The 20,901-nt window shown below is 39.1% G+C and overlaps 1 protein-coding gene across 1 annotated transcript in view; it reads right to left on the bottom strand.

Moving 5' to 3' along the window:
* Window positions 1–418: 418 nt before the first annotated feature.
* The window catches only part of luzp2 (leucine zipper protein 2), a 63,814-nt gene continuing 43,331 nt past the window's right edge, over window positions 419–20,901 (bottom strand). The window contains exons 7-12 of the mRNA XM_070905810.1: window positions 19,157–19,219; window positions 15,293–15,367; window positions 14,384–14,551; window positions 7,547–7,651; window positions 4,879–4,953; window positions 419–526 (exon numbers count right to left, since the gene is read on the bottom strand). Coding sequence (XP_070761911.1) covers window positions 419–526; window positions 4,879–4,953; window positions 7,547–7,651; window positions 14,384–14,551; window positions 15,293–15,367; window positions 19,157–19,219 — 594 coding nt within the window. The remainder of the gene's footprint in view (window positions 527–4,878; window positions 4,954–7,546; window positions 7,652–14,383; window positions 14,552–15,292; window positions 15,368–19,156; window positions 19,220–20,901) is intronic.

Genomic DNA, 20,901 nt, shown 5'->3' with positions numbered 1-20,901 from the left:
TACTTATCACAGGATACAGTGTCAGACCTCACCAGTGCAAAGGGATTTTTCTAGAAAGATCACACATTTAGAAAGCAGTGTCCTCACTCAGAATAAAACTCAGATAAGTAAACAACAAATGAACAATCATGAAACAAGTTACCAGTGCCATTGCTACCTTTTTAAAAAGAATTTCTAGAATGCATGCCATTTTACTATGGTTTTCAGATGACAGTTTGAAGTTTGTCGACAATTCCAGTGTCTCAGCTTTTGCAAACAATGCTGATATGCATACGTGTAGCTGTGTGTGTGTGTGTGTGTGTGTGTGTGTGTGTGTGGGCGCACGTATGATTTTTTGTGAGAGTGCGCAAGTGTGTGCTCTTAGAAAGATCCTTCAGGCAATGCAGGAGCTCTGCATTTTGGATGATTTGCCGTCCGCTCAGTTGTATTTATGTGGCTTTGTCTTTTTGCTGCTGCCTCCCTCTGCCTCCTCGCTGTTGTCTGAGAGCTTTGTGTTGAATTTTCCGGTCTGCGCTTGGCTCCTTTGCTGTTAGGTTCAGAGGATAAAGATTCATAATGAGCAAGACTGACACAATATTATTCCACAGTAGACATGTGGCGGCTTGTAATCTAAGCAGGAAATTCTCCTAAATATCTGGGATGCAAAGGAAGTAGAAAAACCTTGTTTTGTTATATAGAGATAATATTGATCGTTATGCTTATATTGCCATTACTATTGGGCATTATAATCAGTTTCTGATTCCTACCATTCCTACCAACTTCTGTCCCTGCCTCTTCAGTTGATGGAGCCTAATGAAGGTGTTTCCTTTGAAAGACTGAAAGGTATTGTTCTGAACCCTCTCATCCTCCGAGAACAGGCTGATTGGAAAAGTCAACATAGTGTCGTTGCCAGTTTGCTCCTACTCAGTCACACAGATACCAAAGCTAATAGTGCATTAGGGCAATCGTCTTTGGTTCACATTGGAAATTTCCAACTTGGCCAGAAAGTTAAAACAGTTAGAAACATTGAGAACCAACCGAAACATTTCCTTCCTCCTAAAACATTTGTAAAGCACATTTTAATGTTTTAAATCCTGCTTTGTTTACATCCATGTTTGCTCACTAGCTGTCATTTTTTTCCACCGCCTTTGTTGCCACCACCAACTGTGGATAAATAGAATAGCGTGAAACCAATTGCAGGAAGTGGATCATGCCACCTTCTTGCTTGTACTTGTGCATCTGTTTTACAATGGACAGCCACTCCATGGCATTATTACAGGTCCAAAGTCCAAAGACTAAGTTTAAGTTCAATGACTGCTGAGTTTACAATGTGAGTTTATTTCACAATTATACACAATTTACTAAAGAGGATTGGAACACAGCTACAGAGTCCTTCTGGTTTTTATTCCAGCTATTGAGAACATTTGTTACACTTGGGAATGAATGCAATTAACTACCTGGTGGGACGGAAAACCAGCAGTTCTCTGGGTTTTAAAGACTGACAGCACCAGCAGTCTGTTTACGGTTCAGTGGCACATTGAAACACAGTGTGTGTGTGTGTTCCTGTTATCCTGCTATTTTCACAAATTCCAGCTTCCAGCATTTTAAAGGCAGAATTGTTGGGCTCCAGTGTATTTTATAAATGGAATGCAATTTTCTTTGGTATTTTGAATAATTTCAGTCATTTTTGGAAATGACATGTTTAAGCACTGAACACAGGCACGAGAAACCAATTCCCAGAGCAAAGCATCTGTTTTGTGTTTACCAATGTCACTTTGGAGAATGCCTTAAGGCTTGCTGGCTGCTTGCAAATTATTATAACATCACTCTGCACGGCAGTGGGTTATAGTTCTATCACCTGGCTTGAAGCAAAACAAACAGAAAGAGGCGACATGCACCTCTACATTTATCCCATCACTTTTGGGGGAGCTTGAAAGTAAACTTTTAATTTGACCACACAGTTTGACAGTTGTGGAATTATAAAATACTGAGTAGCACATTTTCAACTTCAGTATGTTCTGTGTGTGATTCAGTGACTGAGACTCGGTATTCAATGACTCTCACTTCCATCTGCAGGCAAACGATCTCTCACTTAATGCACTCTTGTGGCTTCTTGCCAACCTCAGTTGCCGCCCACTTTGATGTGTGTTTGGGATTTTCCTTTTTGGTGTGCATCTTATTTATCACCAGCTAAAACTCCCTTAAGGACATCCAAAAGTTTTTGTGCAAGGGTGGATTTTTGGAAAAACTTGCAGCAGCTTCCTCAGTAGCAGCACTACCAATGTCAGCAGCCTAGTTGATTTAAAACAAATGTACAATACATCTAACTAAACAACAACTTATATGTTTTCAGTACAGCTACATACGATTTTGACTTTTTTGACTTGCTGTTGTGACTGTTTTTGAAAGGCATTGATAGGAAGAAAACTTTCTTTTGTAGTACTATGGGCAGCGTCTACTGCGCTTGGCCTAAATATGTGGTAAAAAGGAAGTAACCCTCTTCCTTGCTCTGTTTTATTGTCAGCGTCAGTAAACATGTAGGTGGACGCCAACTATCTAATTAACTAACTGCCACAGCAGGCAGATGGTTTTTATTTCTTGGAATATATTAGCAACTAAAACAGATGCCATGTATATGAAACACATTTTCTTTAGTGTTCTTGGATATTGAGCCACAGCAGGGTCCTAACATAGTCTCTATTAGAAAATGAGGCAGAATTCAACTATTTAGGAATCCTAAAATGTAAAGAATCAAGAGTTGATAGACTTATTTATTTATTGTTTGTACAAATTTTGAATGATAATGAATAATTGATGATTTTGAACAACTGCATGTCTGGCTCAGTTGATTTTTCTTTTCCCCGTCAAATTCACCCGTTGTGATTTTTATATTCCAGCTGGTGCGCTTCCACTCTCACCCTTTTTTTTAATGAATTCAGGAATGTCAGAAACAAACAACACTGATGCCACTGTGCTTCAGAGATGTGCTCTGTTGTTTAAGGATGCCAGGGCTTGCTGAAGTGTTATGGAGTTATATTTTTGACTTAAGAGGAAACAGTAAAAACTTTACTCTCAAAGAATCTTAATGATGGACTCCAGCAGATACACCTAACATTTTAATAAATGTTATACAGGTTAGATTGCATACTGCTGCTTTTACGCCTACACAGGGTATTTACCAAGCCAGAACCGTATTATTTTCCTCCATGTTGCTGACATTATAGTTAATCTGGCTGAAAACTCCTCTGTGCTGTGGTGTTGGTCTGTCAGACTGTCGATGTTCAGGCCACATCGATGAGAGCCTCATTGATCAGTGTACCAGGGGAGGCTGAGTGTATCTCACCTACAAAAGTGCAGATGTTGCTCTGTTTTTATTTAAACCTTTTCTATTCTTTGTGTTGTACAAAAACAGGTTCAGGACTACAAGAACAGCCTTTTCTTCCAAAAACATTTGAACATAAGTGAAGATGCCACTCAGCTTGGAATGGAACACGAGAACACATAATGAAGGTAGAGTAGTGACAGGAATAGAAGGCACTTTAATGCAGATTGATCCACAGAGACCGAAATGCCAATCATTACTAATCAAATTGTTTACTGCACCATGAATGGCAAGAGCTGCATGAGGGGCACCAATGGACAGCGGGGAAAGAGAGATAATTGTAGATTCAGTGCTGTAACGCAATGTGAAGATTTCTCAACTAATGAGATTTAAAAAAGATGGTTATTAGCCCAGCTGAGACGTTACAAGTCATCTCTTCTTGCTTGTCAACTTTGCTACTGCTCCTAAAAAAAAAAAAAAAGTAATAATGAAAGTAATAATGGAACATCGAAGAAGTCATCTTTTTGGGTTTCAAACGATCTTGTGCAGCACAACTGCCTCTGGGAATGAACTGCTTTTGACATGTAACATATTATGCAGAACTATTTCTCTACATTGAATCTAAAACTGAAAACCATTATCTTGTACTTCTTTGAATAAGCAACACAGTCCACTGTTGAATTACATAAAAACACATTTGTCAGACTCTCACTGAATATCTTTCTGGCACAAAAAAACCCCTCAGTGAAGTCAAATCTGCCCATTTGTCGAGATCTTTTTTGAAATATTCTTGTATTCTTGTGCAAATAGTCTGTGTGTCTAAAAATGGATCGCTGCCACTTGGAATGCAAGACAGTTGCTCAGTTACACAGTATTGCACTGCATTGAAATGAGATGCATTGTTTTGCTGTACCATCTGCCATCGTCAAACAGGTGTGACTCAATTCAATAATATGATGAGGGAGGCAGTTATGCATAGGCTTTGGCAGGGCTTTGAATATCACATACCATAGGTGATGCTGGCAGATTGTATATGAGGTTTTAGTGGATTGGTTGCCTTCTTTTAGGAATGCGATGTAGGTGTTGTGTGCCTTTCCATCCTTTGTTTCACTTCTTTGTGTCGTACTTCGTCACTGCGTAGTCACACTGAGCGAGTTACATTTGTCTAAGCTTTCTTTCCATGAACTCCTTTAAAGCATGCTACATGCTGTTTTTCACATTTTGATAATGACGTTGTGTAATGCAATAATGCTGTTTAATTACTGAGCCTTTTAAAAAATAAAATCACTTTATATTAGTGACCCATATTTAAACATTTCCGTCTTCAGTAGGAATAAATGAGTTTGGGGCTGAGTGACAAGATAGGCGTGTTGGAAAATATTGTGAGGCGGACTAATGCATCTTTTTATGGGATTTGTTGAAAATATATATAGCAAACACCAGGCTTATCCTATAAGACATTTCCCTTGATTAACTGATAATTTCCTGTGTGGCCAAAGGAGAAGAAGAATTTACTGCAGCAACAAGAGTACATTTTGAAATGTCATTATTTCCATATACATTCGAGTGTGGCTCACCTGCTCTGCCTCTGGTAGTGTTTTACTTTCCGGGGCTGATTCCTCCGTCTGATTCTGGAAGCAGTCGCCTCCCGTCTGTAGGAGTAGAGGGGAAATATGGTGGTGCATTGTGGAGAGTACATGAGTATACAGTGTGTATTCAATTACAACACAATAGAATAGACCATAGATAGACCCGTATCAGTGACATTAATATGCCCTTTTTTTATTTTGAGGTTTAATTTACTTCCTCTACAACCATAGAATCATCCAACTAACTTTCTCATTGATTCATGGCAGTAATTTAGGTATTTACATGTGTACTGGACAAAAAACTATTTTCTACAGTTTTCTAGAGATGAACATATTAGACATATTTATGTATTAGTCATTTAACAGTAAATTCATCAACACAAATTGTCAAGTAAATTTTGGCTTTATTGAATTACAATTTCACCTATTTTTCATCTAGTGGAACAGTCTAGATATAGGAAATGATCAGGTTGATAAAACGAATGATTGATTGTTAATTGTGTAATTCAGATAAGCAGAAATGCCTGAAACTCTCTGGTTCTAGTTAAGATCTGCTGCTTTTCTTCATTTTTTATAGTATCATAGAAAACAGGATTTGGGCTGTTAGCTGGAAAAAACAAGCAATTTGAAGATGTCACCTTGGGCTCTCAGAACCTGAGATGGGAATTTTCCAGCATTTTCTGACATTTCATAGACTAAACAATCAATCATGAAATAATCAATACAGAAGATAATCGTTAGTTGCAGCCCTACAGGATGTTATTCTTTTACAGAATTGTACACATGGCTACAAGCAATGTCAATCATTCCCCTGCTGTGATAAACTTGAAGCCATTTTGCGCCCCTGGTAATAATTTGCTTTCATGTAACATTGCTGCAAATTGTTAGGACCAAAACATAATTTTATACTAGGTGAACACTAACAAAGTCCATTAAGCACTCCTCTCTAATCTTATTAGGTAAATTGTGAATGACTTGCTTGAAGCACCTGCTGTACACAAGAATATTTGGATGTATCTAACCATTTACAGAACGAGTGCAGAGTAAAGCTGAACGCCTGGATGCTGCAGACCACCATGAGACAATCCCAAGCTTCATGCGTTTTGTATGAAATATATGTTTCAAACAGTTAAGAATGGCGGTGTGTCTATGGAAAGCAAATCATTCGTTAAGGCTGCAGCAAACCTATCACATTTCATTTTCAAACTGAAGCATAGACTGCAAGCTAACCACGCTCATACAAACTGTCTCTCTTCATTTCCTCCCAGCCTACAGGGAGAGGAGGACAGGGGGAGATGTGGCAGTGTTTCACGAGCAAACACAATATCTGAGTCTCTGTTTCAAATGTCTCCTCTTATCTGTATCAGAATGTTTCTCTCTCTTGCTGCAGGATTTTTACAACCCTGCCAAAATTATATAATCAATTACGGGACACCAGTGAACGGCAAATTTTATTAAAGAACGATCTCTTTGACACGGTTTCCACAGAAGGTAATTTCCTCTGCGGGTGGCATCCCTCCGTACTCCCCTGTCTCCAGTGGTCTATCAACTTATATCTGTAATAGTTCTTGATGGCCACTTGTCAGAAATCCTTATGGACCCTGTTCGCTTCCCCTTCGCTTTCTTCAAATCCTCTTGATTTTGACAGCATTGGAGATGCTCATTCAAAGCCTCCCTGATAACTGACTGCTCACAGTTGCCTGGATTTTTGAGAAGCAAGGCTGTGACTATAAGGTGCCCAAGTCCTTCACAAGAAATCTGAATGGGAGAGGTCAGTGACTGCTTCTCTCTTTCCTCCCTCAATAACTGCTTTCAAAGTGCCAGTGAGGCACTCAGCTCCCTCAAATGTTCCAATGAAGATCTCAGTGTAAATCTATGTTTGCACTGGGAAATTGCAGTTGAGTGAAAAACTCTTTGAAGTGAGTGTAAACTTGCAAATTGTATCTGCAACTGCAGTACTCTGCCTTGCAGTTGCAGTTAAAATGTATGCTGAAATTGTTAGTGAGAGTAAAGTCTGCAACAAACAATTATATTCATTATTGATTGATTTTGTTTTTGGATTAATTGTTTAGCCCAACCCAATCATGTTAGCTTTATAGAGGTTGTAGGAGAGTTTGTCTTTTGTCTAAGCAGTCTAAACCCAAGCAGTATTCAGAAACTAAAATTGTATAAAAAAAGAGAGAGGCAGCAAATCCTCCAATTTGAGAATCTTGGAACGGGAAATGTTTTGCTTTTTTGATCCATAAATGACTTGCTTAATTGAATATCTTTACTTTATTTTAATATCTTAATATCTTAATTGAATACTTTATGTGCATTCATTTACTGTTGATGGATTAACAGATTCATTGTTTTAGCATGAGGGAGATTGTAATCCTCATAAGAACTGATTCAACAAAATGAAAAATGAAGTTACAAGTACAAGTTGAAGTAGATAAAAACTATTAACTAATGAATGTTTCATCAAACTGAAACTAGTTGCAGTTCTTGCATAAAGCTGTCCAATTACTGAACCAAATGAAGACACTTGGAGTAAAAGTTGCTTGTTTGATTTCTGATGAGGGACTTGAGCATGAATTCAGTGAACAGATGAACCTCAGGATATGGGCCCTCAGGTCACAGAGGCCATTACAGTTTAATTACTCCAAAGGCTCACCTTTTCCATCTGGCACTCTTTACCTCCGCCACTCTCTCTCCTCATTACATCGATGTTCATGGGTGATTTACTGGCTGTGACAATTCTCTGAACTTTGGAGATATCCTGTAGAAAAAAAAGAAAAAAGAAAACATTTCAACTTGGGGTTGAAATTAAAATGCGTAACTGGCTTGTTGATGCAGCAGTGGCTCTGGGGTTCTTGAAAAGTAAACAGTTCTGACTTAAATGTTCATAATTTATACTTGTTCATTTAAACTAATTCAGCTTATTTATTTGTAGTAAATCAATTATGGCTGGAATTACTATTTTGTAACAGGCAGCAGGAAGTGCTGACAAACTAAAAAGAGAATTATTGAAATACTAATGCTTAGAGGTGAACCCAGCATTATTAAACCATCACATTTCCAGAACAAAGATCAAAAACATTAATTAATAATAAATATTTTTGCACAAATAGTTTTATAATTTGAAACATTGCAGTGAGAAGCCAGACTCCACATCCACACCACCACACCCGCCGTGTCCAAACTCTGGTTTCCAAAGTAGTCTTAAAATAAGTAAAACTATTCTCAACTGCCACCGTGATTGTGGATTCATGTTTTTATGCTAACATGCCCACAAAGACAATGCTAATAGAAACATAATGCTTACCATGTTCACCATCTTAGTTTAAAGTGTTAACATGTGAAAATTATAGTAGTATGTAGTAAGTATTGGACAAATTGGAATTTTCCCCTGATGATGGTGCTAGATGAAAAGTCTGGGGTTAACCAAAGTGATTACAATTCATCCTGGGGGGGACATGAATGTGTGTAAAAGATTTCATGGCAATCCATCCAATAGTCTGGACTAAAGTGGTGGACTAACATTGCCATCCACTGAGCCAAATGTATTTCCCTCATGTACACTGTGCATGACGTGCCTCCAATGTCAGATAATTATAATAATAAGTTTGAAATGTTTTGTCACCTGCGTTTTTTCCATGTTATGAGACAATGGTGTAGGCCATATTGAGCATTAACCATTCCAATATGGTGGAAAGTGGAAATGTCAAGTTGTCTTTTGGTTCTTGTGGTTGAGGGAACATATACGAACATGCACATTGGTTACATGTCTAGTTAGCAGGGTATTAAAAGGAAAAAGGAAGTAGATCCCATCAACTTTGTTTAGTGTTCGGGTCTGATTTTGTTATGAATTAAAATGTAAATGCACAGTTCTCTGCTAACTGACTTGAACATGTTGGATCTTCAAACCACCATTTGATGTCTGTAAAAACATAAATAGATCAGCTCTGAGTGAAAAGTAAGCTTCGTTCTGGGAGGTAGATTTGGGATTTACGACTGTGAGAGCTGCATGCGATGGCCAATGATGTTTCAGTGAAGTGACCCACTGCAAAAACAGCCAAAGCAATGTCGAGATAGTGGGAGGAAAACAAGATGGACAGTCAGAGATCAAAAGGCTCTCTCTGGAGGTAGTCCAGAGAGAGTAGTCAATCTATATCACCACCACCTGGAACGCGTATGTATGATAAAACATGACTCCTGGGAGGTTGATGTGCTTTGAATCAGTGGTGTAAGAAATGCTCTATTCCAGGGGCCAAAAGATAGTAAACACAAAGTAGAGATTTTAGGGTTCTGTCAATTTTCTTTCCATCACATACTCAACATCGTCATTCAAATTCAAATTCTTTTTATTATTTGCTTGCCGGCAGCAAGATATAATCACTTAGAATATATTTAAAACTGTGACTTCAACAGAAATATCCATTGTAAATAGGGTCATGGTTGTAAATAACGTGAAAATTACATAATTTATCGATGGGGGGGTTCTCTATCATAATACAAGGCAGACGGTATTATATTCTAAACGTATACGGCAGCAGAGTAACTCAGTACCAGTTGTTGTGTTGTCATCATATACAGTAGTTGAGGCTATTTTGTGGAGACCTCGGTAGCGATGTAAATAGGCATAATTGAGAACAGCCCCACTGAACTTCCTTCTATATTATTTCTGTGTATGTATAGTGGATATTCTTTGCCCGCAGTTTCCCTGACCCTGAAGTCCGGAGAAGACTGATGTCAATAACTGAATGTGGTGGAGTGACTTTGCTTGACCCTTTTGAATAGTGAATGTTGACATTATTTCAGGGCAACTCCAGTTTTCTCCCACAATGAGGTACAAACTTGTCACTACTCCAGCAACAGGCTCTCGAAAAGTCAGCTACTTGGAACAATCTGTACAGGCTAACTGTACTGCTGATCTATAGGCCAGTGGCTCACGTAGGCGTTGAGAACACAATTCAACACTGCAAAAGGCCAACCTGTCAATTGACATGTTCTGAAATATCTCGACATTTACAAGCAGTGCAGGAAATGTACATCTTTGACTTTTCCTCCTATAACACAAAAGTAATATAAGGAATTATGCTTGAATCAGACACTATATTTTTTCCTGCTGTCTACCACATATTGTCCAGTAAGCCCCAAACAGTACAAGATAAACTGAGTTTGTACAGCAGCTATTTCTCCAAAAGTAACTGTCTTTCTGCTGCATCCAGTCTTCTGCACAAAGCTAGTACAAAGTACCTTCCTTAACTGGGTCAAAAGTGGTCTCTTGAGAGCATAAAGCAAGACGGTTGCAAGATGAACACAAGCAGTCTTAACCTGTCACTGTCGAACTCCATTCTTACTTTGTCAGCTGAAACAACATCTTTTTAGGCAGCTTCAATGGAATTGGCTTTACTTGTGGAAGTGACCACTTTTGGGCGAGCATTTCATGAATTATTTCTTAAGTTTTGACAGCATCCGTCAGAATCTGCAGAATTTTACAGAACAGCAATGGAAGAAGGGAGGCATTTAACATGCTGTTCTATTTCCATATGGCCATTTAATCCTCCAGTAGAAACATGATAAAGTGCTTAAACTGAGAACACACATCAAGAAATGTTCTGTTTAATTGTTAACTACATTTATAAAAAAAATGTATATAATCAATAAGATAATGTTATTTCCCCTCTTAAAATACAAAGATTTTTCTTCTCTGAAACCCTGCATTGCACCTTTTTAACTGACTGTGAAAGTTTAATATCTAAAAATAATTTAAGAAAGAGCTTTATTAGAAACCAATACTTAAGTCTTAGTTAGAATAACATCTGCATCATGCAACAAATGTGAGAAACTTGGCATCCAAATCCAGCTGACAAATATCTACAAGCTGCATGTTTTTCACTGTCAACAACCTACTAACTCCTCCTTGTGTGGCAGAGATGAATACCCCGTCGATTTATATAGACAAGGAAACAATCATAAAAGTAAATAGTAAATGCTGAGAGCAGGGCAATGAAATGCCTGATTTCTCCTCCGGCACAGTGCTCTGAGCATCTAAGACATCATCTCCCATTACTCTGATGAAAATTGCATGCTATCGGACCACAAGACTTGGCTCTCTCCCTGAGACTGTTAAATATGAAGCAACTTCCACTCCAATCTTGCTGATCTCTGCATCCTCACGCTAATGAATCTTTCACCAGCAAGAAGAGCTTTGTGTATGTGTGTGTGTGTGTGTGTGAGAGGCAAGGTCTGGGAGAGTCTTATCTGTAGCGTCTACCAGAGCTTAAGGCCCATTATGTTAACTCAAACTACGAGTGTGAAGCTCAAAGTGGTGTCAGTGAGTGCTTGAACAAACATCCCTGCACTTACCCACTTTGGATTTCAAAAACACAAAGCGGATTTTAGTCTAAGTGTGCTCAGGAAACTCAAATGTATGTTTTATCACTGAGTTGGTGGATAAAGGCTTCCTCCATATGTTAAAAGCTGGGGAGCATTTTTTTTCTTTCATTGGTGGTAGTGCCATCATACCCTGCTGTGTGCAAAATAATTGCATTTTAATCACCAACAATAATTAGCATATGCTTTGCTCGGCTTTTTCAGAAGTATTAGCATGTCTAACTAAATACATTCAGCTACCATTCATTTATATGTCAAGTTCAAAACTACACAACAGAAACTAGGATAAAGGGTGTAATAATAACACTGCATAGCGCTTTCATGCTGTTAATGAGCGTAATGAGGAACACACATGGTCATCAAAGAGCGAAGTTCTTGACATTTGCCTCTCTGTCAGTGGATTGTTACCTAACTTCTCAGCCTAACTGTTCAGCTCTTTTGTGTGTTGTTTTTTTACTACTTAATTTGAGATAAATTTGGCAGTGATTCATATTAGAGTTGACCCACCTCCACATGCACAGGCAGAGCGGACAGATGGAGCACCCCAGTAATCTTTTACATTGAGGGCACGCTCAGATTTATCAGACAGCCCGTCAAAGTGTACAGCGGCTACAGGAGATAATGGCGCTAGCAGCTACTCACAAGTGGAGTGCTGCTATTTGTATGCTAATGAAGTGGGAAGTATAAACTTCATAGCATAGAAAAATCAACTGACACCTACCTTGAGTTTCCTTTACTTGTCTTTTCTTTTATGAGATACTTATTTTGCCCGTGTGCTTGCATTTATTTAGCTCACAGTAATGAAAGGAAGATGACGGGGAAATGCACACTTGTTATAATGGGATCATCCTGTTTTGCTGAAAACACAGACGGAAGTTTAAATGTGGACAGAAAGTGCCAATTACAGAATATTGTCTTGTACGATGGCACAGGAGAGGGACAGTGGTGACACTGGTGGGGACGGTGGTACTGAAAACAAAAAAAAAATCCTCAAAGTGGCATGTCAAATCTCTTAGGCACCCACGAAAGAGACGCTGGGTAAATTGTGACTGCTTCGAGGAGAGAAAAGCCTCTTAAAGACAGAATTGCTCACCAGGATCACGGCAGATAAGGCACCACGGTGCTGTGGCCGACTTGATGATTTCAAAGTGACTGCAGCGACTGCTTTTCAGAAATCAGAACTAACACAATCTCTGATTGAGGTTGACATGACTGCTTGGTAGAGGGAAAAATAACTGTAGGTACTATTAAGTATATTTTCAAGAAACAAAAGTGATGTGTATATTCTGCTGCCATTCAGTTCTTTTTCATTTAGGTCTATAGAGTCACAGAAGTACACGTAGAAATGTCGTTTTGAATCAGTCAGTATTGGTTGTTTTTGAATTACAACAAGGTATTGGCTGGGTAAAACCTTGACACTTGACATGAGTCCTAAAATGTCAAAGTGTTTCATTAGCAAAACAAGAAGCATTATCTGCACTGAAGGCATAATCCTATTTTTACAATGAATACTCTTGGCAGTCACCTCTTTTTTTTTTTTTACTCCTAAAAGGGATTAAATCCTGAGCCCTTAGTTGAGTCTACTGCGACCTTGACTTTGAGAGGCTCCAAACAAAGACTGTGTCACATTGAGTTAACACTTTCATAGAGAGCAAATTTTAAGTCCAATATACCGAAACTCCTATAATGCCCTAAAGTAATTGGGCTTTACTTCCAAAGCTACAGCACCATAGAACATAAAGACTGACATAAATTACTTGGACTGCTGCTTGATTTAGACATGTTATTATTCTGAACAACCTCTGGAATTGTGTTTGCCCAACTGTTATATTTGGTAGTAATTATTTCCTGGGCTATTTCTCTCTGGAGAGTGATACTCAGGGCATCAGATTGACAAATAGCCACTTGAGAAAGAGGTAATAATCGGCTAACACTTAAATTCATATCGCAGACCGTGCATTATGTGCGCTCTGATGTGTAGTGAGGTGAATATTTTGGCACCAAGTTATATTCCATGATGTCACCTAGCTGGGAGTTACAGTGTGAAATGAATTTCAATTTAAAAGTGTTTACATAGAGAGGAGAGAGGGGGGAAAAAACAGCAGCCTGCTTTATCTTATCTAGAAAGTCGGACGGAAAATTAAACTCCACCATTACAGAGGCGAATCCCAAATCCAGCTCGCTTTCCATTTTCACTTTACAAAACAAACTTATCTCATTTTCATCCAAGACACTGTAGCTGCTGTGTTTAAACTGGGGTCACTGACAATCAAGTTGACCAGATATTGCAAGGTAATGTCAGTGTTACAATATAGGCCTTCTCATTGCCCACACTCTGACATGTCAGAGCAGGTACATCACAGGTGTAATTAAGTGTGATTAATAAGGACTGCACCCCATTTAGCTCTATCTGTTCCAGGGCTGTTTTGCATGTTGGCTGTCTGACATGACCTACTGATACACTTAAATGGAATAGAGCCATCGTTCATGGTATTAATTGCACCGGTGCTTTTCCTGCTATGACAAGTCAGAATGTCTGCTGTGAAAAAGACCCATTGGTCATGCTTCTGGTGATGTCAGAGGGCTGTAGGCATTTTGCATTCAGCCTGCATTGTTCATTCAAGGCCACTCTAAATTAATCCGTCTTGGAAAAAAAAATCAATGCTCCAACACTGCAATCAACCATGATTACCACAATGACATGTATATCTCTGTATAGAAAAGAGAAAGGTATTTCCTTTTACTTTTATGAATAAACATGCTTTCAGAGGTTTTTGAGCCATTTCAAAATCAAGAAATGTAGAAATCAGAGATGCAAAACTGTTGAAATTACAAGAAACGAGAATTGAACTATCCTCAACGTATTTACAAGGCCACTTTACTTCATGAAGAAGAGTGTAAACACTTGAAAGAAATGCTAGATATAAGTACTCTTTCTGACGTCTCTGTTAGTTCAAGGACAGCAGGACCTCATGTACAGTAGATATATGGCAGACTGAACATATCATTCAGCCGATTCATTAAATATAAAAAGGTTGGATTTTTACAACAACCCAGGCCTTCTTTTGGATATACATTAAATCAGATGGAACTGAGTGGAATATTGAATTACCTTGGCATGTGGCTGCTGAAAGGTGACTCTGGAGCTGTTGATGAGTGATGAGTATCTGAACAAGTGGGTGGGGGAGGTGGGAAATCTGTGACTGCTGCTGGGCTGGTTTTGCAGGACAGCTGAGAAGCAGATGTGAACTGTGTCCTTCAGCGCCTTCAGCTGAGACTCCTGTCCCCAAACAAGATTACACACACAAGAAGATTTCTGAATCCCTCCATCCCTCCATCCATCCACATGAGAAATTTACTTAAGCATTAAAGCCACGGGAGGCCATGCTTTTAAAGTGACTGTAGAGCAGCAGTCAGGAGGCATCGTTAGGCGAGACATGAAGCGGAACTCACCAGAGTAACGAGAAATGTTCAAAAGATCATTTACTTTTAATCAATGATAATAACGGACAGAACGATCGGTTTAATTATTTTACAACAACCTCAGATGTCAGTTCGCCTGAGCTGAGCACCAGAATTACCAGTTTTCCTAATCAGCCCTTTTCTCCCCATGCATTTTTATCTCATCTGTCACAGTTTGTCAATAACCACATGTAAAAATAACGCTATACCTCATAAATTAAAGCTGCTGCATGTGTTCTACCTCCTGAAGGTAAACATCCTCAGCAATGAGAAAATGTCAATGAAAATGTTCATTTTGGGAGTTATTTTACCTTTACACTAAACCTCCATCCTCAAAACTCCACTCTCCAAAACAAGGATTTATACAGAATAATATTACTACTACTATTAAGTACTTTATTCATTTAGATGCAATTTTTCTATTCAGTGACATTGCAGGGTTTAATGGGTCAAATGAGAGATACAATATTAGCTAAACACCCTACAAATCATGTAGTATCATAATTACAGCAGGAAGAAATGAAATAAAATCATGAATTATCAGTACTTTTTTTCTCACCTTATCCAGTGCAGTCTTCTCCAGTTCTTCCTTGGCTATAGTTAACTTGTGCTCCAAGTCCATTAGCTGCTGCCCCTGCAGAAAGACATGACTTTTGAATCAGCTGAACCCTCTTTGTTCTGTGCAAACAAAGCATTTCTCCATCCCCATCTCATCTCCCCAGCACTATCAATAACACAAATCTATAGCACAAAGGATTGAGGAGACTCTTTATTATTTTGCAGATCATCACTTTTGTCCTGACTTTTTAAAATCTGTATTATGACACCTCACACACGCACACTCATAGACTTGATCGAGCACTACATCTCATGTACATTATACGCTCTGAGCACTCAATATATCTCTGGTGTATTTAAACAGGAGAGTACCGGGATCTCATACACTTTCATAATCATAGCTGCATTATATTGCAAAATTATTAGTTTGATTTTAGTGCTAAAATGCTTTGCTGAATAATACCTCTGGTCTATTTCATTGAACACAGAAAAGTGCAGAATCCAGGGGGTATAAGGAATCAGATAAGCATAAGTTCATTCAAAGGCACATTAAAAAAGATCACATCGGCCCTTTAGAGAGAAGAAAGGTTTAATCTTGACAGTTATAAGAGCAGACCTCCTGAAACCATCAAACCCCTTAATGAGCATCATTGCTGGAGTTTAATCCCTGAGCTGAGCAACACACACAAAAAGGCTTTTCTTCAGTAAATGAGCCAATATAACTCCATATGAGGTTCAACAGAGCTCCCTCTGAGGAGTCTTTTATTATTGATAAATTCATCAGCAAGAAGAAGAGAAACTTGTGTTGGGATAATTTGCATGCAGTCTGTGTAAAACTGGCCTTGGTGATGAACTTTTATTGGGTGTCTTTTACTGGCCTCTCAAAATGATAAACTGCATGGGCTTAGATTCTCAAACACCCAAGGTCAGCTTACCCAACAAACAGCATCTACAATCTCTGGAAGAAAAAAAAAGTGTATGAAATTTCAGAGATGGCTGATTGATGTTTTTTGGTGAGTTTTATAGACTTATGTGGTACCTCTTTGAGTTTTGTGACACTGTGGGGACTCTTGGCATGTTTGCCAATTTCATTTGATTTTCATCTCAATTTCTGCCAGCAAAGTGGTACTTCTAATGATGAGCCTGTCTGTCACTTCTACCACTCAATGGGGCAGCTGAAACGATGTTTAAGTTTTCCCTGACAGATGAGTCATGCAGTGACAGTCAAGGACAGGGCAAAATTCACTACTCTGGATTTTCAAAGAAGCCAAAGATTTCAGATCCGTCTCAAATAAGGTCTTTTTTTCTATTTACAGGGAGTTTAGGACAATTGCACAGTCATTTGTAGCTGTCGGCTGTGCTCAAGAGGGAATCCAAAGGTAATAAAGTTTGAGGAACAGTTCTTTAATCATGGACACAAAGGCTTGTATATAATCTCTTAGTGGCAAATGGCAAAATCATAAGTATTCACTATTCGTTTGAATAATTTCCAACATAATGGGATACTGAAGGGTACTGATAAAAACAGTCCAATTTCAAAGAGAGCGGCGACATATTGGATATTTGCCATTAAATTACTGGCAGTGGACATTATAATATGATGTAACAATTGGCCAAAAGAATGAACTGAGATAGGCTCCTTCACAACACCAGTATAAAATGCTGCACTTTGAGCTGCCTGAAACCTTTCTGCATCTATATATGTGTTAGGTTCAGGAGAAATATCGCAAAACACCACCAAGTCCTGAGTTTCAGAAAGTGTAGTGCTGCAGCCAGCTCTTAGTTTGTCTTCTAAAGGATCTGAAGACTATGTGTGTTTGTGTGTGCATGCATGCGGGTGTGCAGCATTATAGTAGAGAGCCATTACATCCATTATACAGAACATCATCAGCGGATAGTCCTCCGAGGACTGCGGGCGCATGGCCACTGACCCAGAAACACTGACTTTCAGGGTTAGTGCCTCCAAGTCTAAAGCTCCATATTTCTATGCTGAGTCCATTATATAGGTGTGGGGTCAGTGGGGTTCTAGCCACTCTGCTAGACGAGGCATGCAACTACATCAAGCCGTCATTTTTCTTTTCTGTTTTTTTTTTCTTAGCTGGAGGAGAAACAGCTCTAGGAGTACATTTAAAAGTGGACTGATGGAGAAAAGAAGATGTAAAGGCTCGAATACGAATCCTCTGCCAAAAATATTGTCTCGTAGGGAAACGCAGGGAAGGCACCGTCAGTTCCTCTGAAGGCTTTAATGTTATGGCTGAGCAAGCGAAGGGGAACCTGCCTATGTGTAGTGTTTACAGTGAAGTACTGGGACTGCATGGTTTTTGGATCCACAGAGTTGGCTCTCTTTTTAAGTTGTCCTTCAAATCTGAGGGCTATTATTGGAAAATGATCCTGTGAAGAAAATGCTGGCTTCTTTTCTGGTACTGTAGGTGCAGTTTGTCCTCATTTTGTGAATCTGCATTATTGCATTTTGTCAAAACAGTACCCGTTTCTGTTTTTATAGTTTCACAATTATTTTTCTGTCATGGCCCTACCTTTCAATTCCAAGAAAGACTGAATGGTTCCTAAGATAGAATAATTAGGTTTTGAGGTTTCTTGATTTTGTTCTGTCTCCGGTGTTGTCAGGTTGTTGTGTTTTTGTGTATTGTGACATTGTCCTGCAAAATGCAGTTTGATGTGGTACAACAGCCGTCATAACAATACAATTGCCTCCCGGTCAAGGTGCCTTGACTGACAGCCCCCCCCCCACTGTGCGGCTGATGACATTTCCGTATCTTGAGTAGCTCTTCTCTACATCCTGCTCTCTCGTCTCCCACTGGGATTTTGATCACGACATATGTGGAATACATATGAGTTGTAAGAACAGCCATATTGTGAGGGTCAGAAGGGCATAATGCATTTCCCTCTGACCTGTCTGTCTTCTCCCAAAGATGACTGTTTTACAAGACAAAGAGTATGATCAAATTAGCCTTATCCCTCTGCAACTGCAAATCACTGAATACCATAATGTTTTGAAGGTCCACATGAAATGTTTGGTGACATTGAGCAATAAGGTTGTGTTGTGTGAGTGACTGATGCAATTTAGAGACAACGATTTACGAGCAGTGACACCAAGCAAACAAGTCAATGCATCCATCATTCACAGGCTAGAAATAGAACAAGGAACAGGACATCCAGGGACAATATATTCAGGCGTTGGGCTGGAAGCATAAAATTCAGTCTGTGAGGATTTAGTCCTTTTTATTCATTTAAGTCTGACAAAGCTTTAGGAATGATGGGTCTGAAGGATCAGAACATACATTTCAGAAATGGCATGACAGGGCATTGTGGCAGAAATGTAGACTGACATTTTAACACCGCAAACAAGACCTGAAAGGTCAGTCCATGTACCGGTAAATGCCAATAAATATTACACAAGCACTCACATCTAAGAACATTTAGTCCTTGCAGTACAAGGGGCAGTGGAGGATGTACGGGTGGGCAACAATACAGAACAGTTTCTTGTTTGCTGTTGTTTATATTGTGCTTGCAAAGGAAGTATGTGAGGAAGAGACACATTTCTGATGCCCTATAATATGTGGTACCCACTGAATTGTAGCAATACATGGTGTCATCTGTAATTTGCGTCTTGAAGATCCCCCTTATATGATCTAATGCATAATTCTGTATCAACTTCATCCTCCGCCGTCCACATCATTTATCCAATAGACTTTGCAGGCTACTGACTGGGAGGGACTTTGTAATTGCAGATTGAATTAATTGGAGTACTTCATGTGATGGGATCATCTTTTCAAGGTGGTCTGAAGTACCTGTTTACCCCTGGTCTGAAGCTACTATAAAGCCACCCCCTTCAGTTTGAACTTACCTTAAAAATTAAATCCTTTTTCCCGTACCGCAGTTCTTTCAGTTGAGCCTGGATTTTTTTGGACTGCAAGGGGAAGATAAGGAAATAAGTGTTAGCTTATTCAAATAGCGAAATTGGTTTTAGATCACGTAGCAGGATTCTGCCAGCTGCAGCAGAAGACTCCTTTGTGAGTGTTCCCTGGGCAAAGCTCTGGCTTAAAGGAAGGCTCTACTGAGAGGAAGAAAATATCAAATCTCCCCTTCACTGAACTGCATAGTCCACACAATGATGCAGTCATGCACTGGATTCTTGCCCACTGTCTAAACCTGAATTCTCACTCCCACGACACACATTACCTCCACCATCACCACACACACACACACACACACACACACACACACACAGGTTCCTAGGTTACGACAGGCTCTCACCTATCACCGGTAAGCAGCACACACACACGCAGATCTTTACTGCCGCCCCCAAACCGACAGAGTCACCAGCTCCACCTGACATTCACTCTGCTGCTCCGCATCAGTGGGCACACGCAACACACAGGCTGTCTCCGAGATAGCTTGATACACAGCCATCCTCAAAGCTGCTCGTGATGTGAGCATGAACACTGAAAGCCTCCACACGGGACTCTGCAGCAGTTCAGAGGGTTTCTCTCCGTGTCTTCAGCGAGGCTAGAAGATGTTTTTATACTGCCGGCATTGTGAAGCCTTGCAAGACTAACTGCGATTAATTGGTATCAAATAAAATTGCCTTGACTCGACCTGAACCCCAGCAAAGTTTGTTTTAGAAGAAAAGATCCATATTTCAGTCATTACAAGAGTTTAATGAAGCTCATATGAAAGAATATTATAATTATAAAATAATAATTTTTAATATTCTCTCTTTGTTTTCCAACTTATCTACCTGTCTATATCTCCTTGTCTGCATCTATTTGTAAGTGAGTTTCCATCACCACCTCTTTTTATGTGCAAATTGAAAATGCACTGAACACTGAAGATTGAAAAAAAAGTCAAAATATAATAATAATAATAATAACAACAATAATAATAATAATAAGAAAAGTTAATAATAAATGTTTTTGCGCTTGGCTGAGGTGGAAAGGTTGGTGTATCTATAAAATCAAAATGCAACACTGTAATGGAAACAGACAATAAGTCATGACATAAATTAAGCATGTGACTTAAGCATCACACAAATTTCGGCGACAATGTTCCTGAACTTGGAGGCATGACACAAACATAAATGTCATATTTTTACATTTTCCACATGGCTTTCCATAGTTTGAGGTTCGACTGTTGCTCTTATAATTACGTCATTTCATTCTACAATGGTTTCATGGCAAAAGACTGGAGAATTGGTGCCACCAACTGCATTTTCTGGAAATTGGGTTAGAATTTGCGTTTACTTATATCTCTTTCTTTCTACCTATACCTCTGACTGCCTATCTCTATAAACCTCTCTTGCTCTCTTTCTATATCTTCCTTTATACCTATCTATGCCTATTTCCTTGTATCTATCTACTATATATCTTCTGCTTTCTATCTGACTGTCCATCTCTATAAACCTCTCTTGCTCTCTTTCTATCTATCTGTCTATGTCTATCTCTGTACTTCCTTGACACAGGCAGTAAAAATCTGACATGAGGTCTAATCTTTCAGCAAAGCGCACTGAACACGATGCTGAGGGACAAATTCACTTCAAAGGGTTTTGTGTACTTGACAAGCACCTGTGACTTTTTTTTGTTATGCGATTCT

This window comes from Enoplosus armatus, chromosome 1, assembly GCF_043641665.1.
Source record: "Enoplosus armatus isolate fEnoArm2 chromosome 1, fEnoArm2.hap1, whole genome shotgun sequence".
NCBI classification, from domain to species: domain Eukaryota; kingdom Metazoa; phylum Chordata; class Actinopteri; order Centrarchiformes; family Enoplosidae; genus Enoplosus; species Enoplosus armatus.
The sequence above is the reverse complement of the archived record's forward strand: the minus strand, read 5'-3'. Positions and strand labels throughout refer to the sequence as shown.